Source organism: Nansenia antarctica (assembly GCF_963989245.1).
Source record: "Nansenia antarctica genome assembly, chromosome: 14".
Classification (NCBI taxonomy): Eukaryota; Metazoa; Chordata; class Actinopteri; order Argentiniformes; family Microstomatidae; genus Nansenia; species Nansenia antarctica.
Window position 1 is genome coordinate 27,299,238 of NC_137684.1, and position 4,807 is coordinate 27,304,044.

Here is a 4,807-nt window from a genome sequence, read left to right on the forward strand (position 1 = left end):
TTTATAAAAGTTTCAATGTTTTGATGATGCATTCATGGGGGGACATGCATACATGTAACAAGGGTAGGCGCAATAAGCCACGGCTTCAGCCTACACCTTTTTGGTCCTGGTGTTATGCATTGTGACTGTGTACATTTTTTAAATATATCTGTATTGTGAATTGTATAGGGGACCAAAATAAACATTCTCAATCAATAAAGAACCCCTAAGAAGTTTCTTTTTTTTTTCTCAGAAGAGCGTCGACAGCTCTGGTTGGCTGCGGGAGGAGGGGAGCGGTGTCCGGGAAGACACGGGTAGCTCCGCCCCTTCGCTTGGAGAGTATAAAAGGCCCCTGCGTCTCAGTCACAGCGCAGCGCAATCCTCCGTGTCACATCGTCCCTAAATAAAAAAGTGACATACGAACCCAAACTTCAGAAAGGGCAAGGAGACACTGCAGCATGTCCGATATGATCGACGATATTAGGGTAAGTTTTTTATTCCTTGCTTTGTAGTGATATTTACTTTGATTATTTAATGATTAGGCTACAAATCGTGCCGTTAGAATTATAAGGTTCTATCTCCATTTTTGTCAAAATTGAGTTTTTCTTTACATAATCTGATCCATTAGGTGTTTATTAATGCCTGTGTGGTGGCATTTATTTTTAAAATGTTGACATTTTTGAGTTAGTAATTCATAAAATACAAAGGTTCCATCTCACAAAACATTAATGGAATGTAAAAACTTTGACGCTCAATATCTCTGAACTGCCCTAAACGGAGATAGAACCTTATCATTCTAAACGGAGATAGAACCTTCTCATTCTAAACGGAGATAGAACCTTATCATTCTAAACTCACGAAATGATTAGTAGCCTACAGTTATGACATTATGCGGTTATGAATGTCACTGCTTTAGAAGTGAAACATACGTTTCATAACTCGGTTGACTGTGGGGTATTTTAACATTTTAAACGATGAATGGTGACGCCTATGGCTGATCATAACGTGCGTAACGATCCCTGATCATACATGTATTAATTATGACCCCGTTTCTTTCTTCTCCGCAGAATCTGATCAATTTGGGTTTGGATGACCCGTTCATGCAGCAACACGGTAAATCCATGGTACCTCGTCTCAGCCGCTCCACCTCGTTCTTCTCACCCACACCGAATAACAGCCACAGTCTCAGTCTGAGCTCTGAACATCTGAACGATGACACCCTCAGCTGGCCACTGGACATTTGGAGCACCAAGGCTGCACCCAATAAAGTCGGATTCAGACCGGACCGTTCCATAAGCTTGACAGAGTCCAACATCCTCTCCTATGGCAAGATGAAGACCCTCGACGAGGTGCCTCCCCCCCCGGGGTTCCCCCCCCTGCTGTGCGCCCCCCAGACACCGCTCCCCTCCAACCGGTACAAGACGGAGCTGTGCCGGAGCTTCCAGGAGAGCGGCAGCTGCAAGTACGGCAGCAAGTGCCAGTTTGCGCACGGAGAGCCGGAGCTGCGCGGGCTGTACCGGCACCCCAAGTACAAGACGGAGGCCTGTCGCACGTTTTACAACTTTGGCTACTGCCCTTACGGGGCCCGGTGCCACTTCATCCACGAGGAGAAGCTCACCCCCTTGACGCAGAAGTTTCACACTCAACAACATCAACAACAGACACCTGTGGGTGGTCAGATTAATCCACGTCAGCTCCGACAGAGTGTCAGCTTCGCAGGGTTCCTGATGGCCTCACGCAACTCCCCTCCTCCCCCTGGGGGGCTCCACCACGACCCCCTGGCCCTGGGGGGCTTCACCCGTACCCGTGCGTCCTCAGTGTCCCCACCCCCACCCCCGGCGGAGTCCCTCACCCTCTCTCCCGTGTTCAACGACACCCACCCCGGCGAGGCATTTCAGTTCTGTCACAGCCGGCCCAGTGTGGGGGACATCCACAACCACATCCCCCTGATCGTGGAGCCTGCTCAGCAGAAGCCCTCACGCTGCGTGTGTGGCCACGGGAATAATAATAATTATCCAACAGCCACTCTGAACAAAGCCTTCGCCCTGGAGGACCATGCACGAAGCAACGTGTACATCACCCAGCCCAACCTCCAGCGCTTCTCCTCTGAGGACTCCCTCTCTGACCGGGATAGTTACACCAGCACGGGCAGCGCCAGTGGCTCGGAGTCGCCCACTTTCGACGCAGCAGGCAACAAGCGCCTGACCGTTTTTGCGCGCCTGTCACTGTCCGACTAGGAAACCCACCCACCCACCCCCCAAACCACAAAGAACAGAGACAATCCCACAATCACCCAGAACCTTGATCAATTGTGAAGATTCTGCATAACACAGATGATCAGAAATCCTTTCAATATGATGCGCATCAACACTTTATACTGTTTTATTTATATGCGTAATTTTACCCGCTCAGTGAAAATTGTTTTGGTACCCAAACTGTTATCAAAAAGCTGTATATTTTTTTATACTTGTGTATATTTCCATTTTAACTTTTAATCGTGTCTTCCATGAATTGCTTTCTCTAAAAATGCCTTGATGGCAATGATAAGTGATGGAAGTTTTAAAGTGCCTTTACCTGTACTAATCTATTATGAGAAGGGCTTCAGTTGATTACTTTAGCTTGATTCCTTTAGTTAGTCCTTCTAATGTGTTCATGACAAACAAAAGACCCCTCTCCATTTGGTAAGCTGCCAGAGTTGATTGTTTCTTTTCCAGGTCTGTTTATACTGTTGTTGGTATTGATTTGTTGACCATGAACTGTTGAAAATATTCAAACCATCAATGTGACTTGAAAGATGACAGCAAGACATTCACTCACTGTGATACGCACTTTAAAATCGGTATTGGGAGACTAGTCTCTCCATGTAGCATTTAACCAAAGCTTTATACTTACTTTTATATTTTGCAAAACTATTGTGTAAGAGAGCAGTTTTCCATATTGTTTTTGAACGTCCCTCATTTTTTAACATGACAACATTGTGACAACGTGAGGCGGTGCTAGTACACCCTCTGTAAAGTCACAAGTCTATGGAGGGGGTATTTGTGTAACCTTGCCATTCTTTCAAAAGACGTGTTTTGTTGCATAATGTTTTGACAACCCTGGTTGGTTACTTACTCTAGGTGACTTTTATTTTATCAGGGGACTGTAACAACACAGTATTTCCTTAGATCATAGGGTGGCTTATTTGCATTGTTTTGCCTTTTGTAATTGTATAGACTTAAACTAATATATTTATTATGATATTTATTGTGGTAATACCAATGTATTTTGTACTTATTTATCAAGAAATATGTCAGGGTCTGTGAAAATAATGTGTGAATTATTGAGAAAAAAAAAGAATGAATTTATTTTTAATCGTCTGAAAAAGGAGAAATAAATTAGAAAGATAACGAAATGTCATTTTTTTGTATTTGATATCATTTTTGTTTGTCTTTGAAAAATAAATCTGACACCAGATGTTTTCAGCAAGGCAAACATCTCTCCCATGACTTTAGTATATAGCAACCCAAACAAACCCATAATGCATTGCACATACCCATCTCATAAACCCTGTGCCTGTACTATAAACACACAAACCATGAAACAGAAACAGAACACATCCTCTTGCCTTACAGTAACTAGCGTATCCCTTTCTAAAGACGACTGGTGTATCAACAACAGGGGAGGCTATTGGACGTAGAATCGGGAGGCCCGGCTAATTGCAATGCATGGAATGGAATGAGGAACGAGGAATGGAATCGAACACTAAAACTAAATGTTTTGACCCTATTCCTTATTCCGTTCCATCCGTTACAACGAGCCTCCCATGTCTACACCCACCCAGCCTCCCCGTGGTCAACGCAGTATAACGATAAGCTGTATTTCATAGCGAAGCGACTGCATGATGATTTAGCTACGCTGTGGTTTCATAACCAGGCATCTGGCTTTAGCTGGAGGGGTCCTGGTGTGGAGCAGGCCATTAGATACGGGCCTCCGGGCCGGAGCCAAGCTGTGCGGTCAAGTGCCTGTGCATATTTGACATTCCTCTGCCTTAGACACCCTGACCTCCAGTGTACTGCTAATCCTGGTGTTTACTCACTTGGATGGTTGTCATGGTTATCTGTCCCTCCGCTCCGTCTGCTCTGTGTACACTCGGGTTCTGTCCCTCGACTTGGCATACTCAAGGCTATCTATTGTTTGGGAATAAAAAGCGTTATAAAGGAAAGTAGTGCACGTAAAGAAGTCCATCATGTTATATGGACGTTACGTATGTGATATGCATTGATTTCATTGGTTTTGTTTCAGCGTGTGCTGTGGATGAACAGAAAGAAATGAGAATCTCTGTCTCTTCCTTTTCTATATCTTATGGATGTAACGTTTCGAACCCCTAGGCCTATTTCAAATACTATATTTATATGTTATACTTTAATGATGTATAATCGTATAGAATATTTTCAGACATCATTATGATATAACGCCATGAATGACTGTATACTCTAATGACAAACCTTTATACCGTACTGATCGATGCATCGACCTATCTTTACAATGTGCATTCTTCAGTTGATTACTTTAGCTTGATTCCTTCAGTTAGGCCTTCTAATGTGTTCATGACAAACAAAAGACCCCTCTCCATTTGGTAAGCTGCCAGAGTTGATTGTTTCTGTTCCAGGTCTGTTTATACTGTTGTTGGTATTGATTTGTTGACCATGAACTGTTGAACATTATTCAAACCATCAATGTGACTTGAAAGATGACAGCAAGACATTCACTCACTGTGATACGCACTTTAAAATCAGTATTGGGAGACTATAGTCTCTCCATGTAGCATTTAACCAAAGCTTTATAC

General features: G+C 43.7%; 1 protein-coding gene across 1 annotated transcript; it reads left to right on the top strand.

Annotated features, from left to right (window-relative positions):
• Positions 1-354: 354 nt before the first annotated feature.
• LOC308170314 (mRNA decay activator protein ZFP36) lies at positions 355-3,378 on the top strand. The gene is made up of 2 exons (XM_080545087.1): positions 355-464; positions 1,047-3,378. Exons 1-2 carry the CDS (start codon positions 438-440, stop codon positions 2,214-2,216), a joined length of 1,197 nt encoding a protein of 398 aa, XP_080401213.1. The 5' UTR covers positions 355-437; the 3' UTR covers positions 2,217-3,378.
• Positions 3,379-4,807: the final 1,429 nt, after the last annotated feature.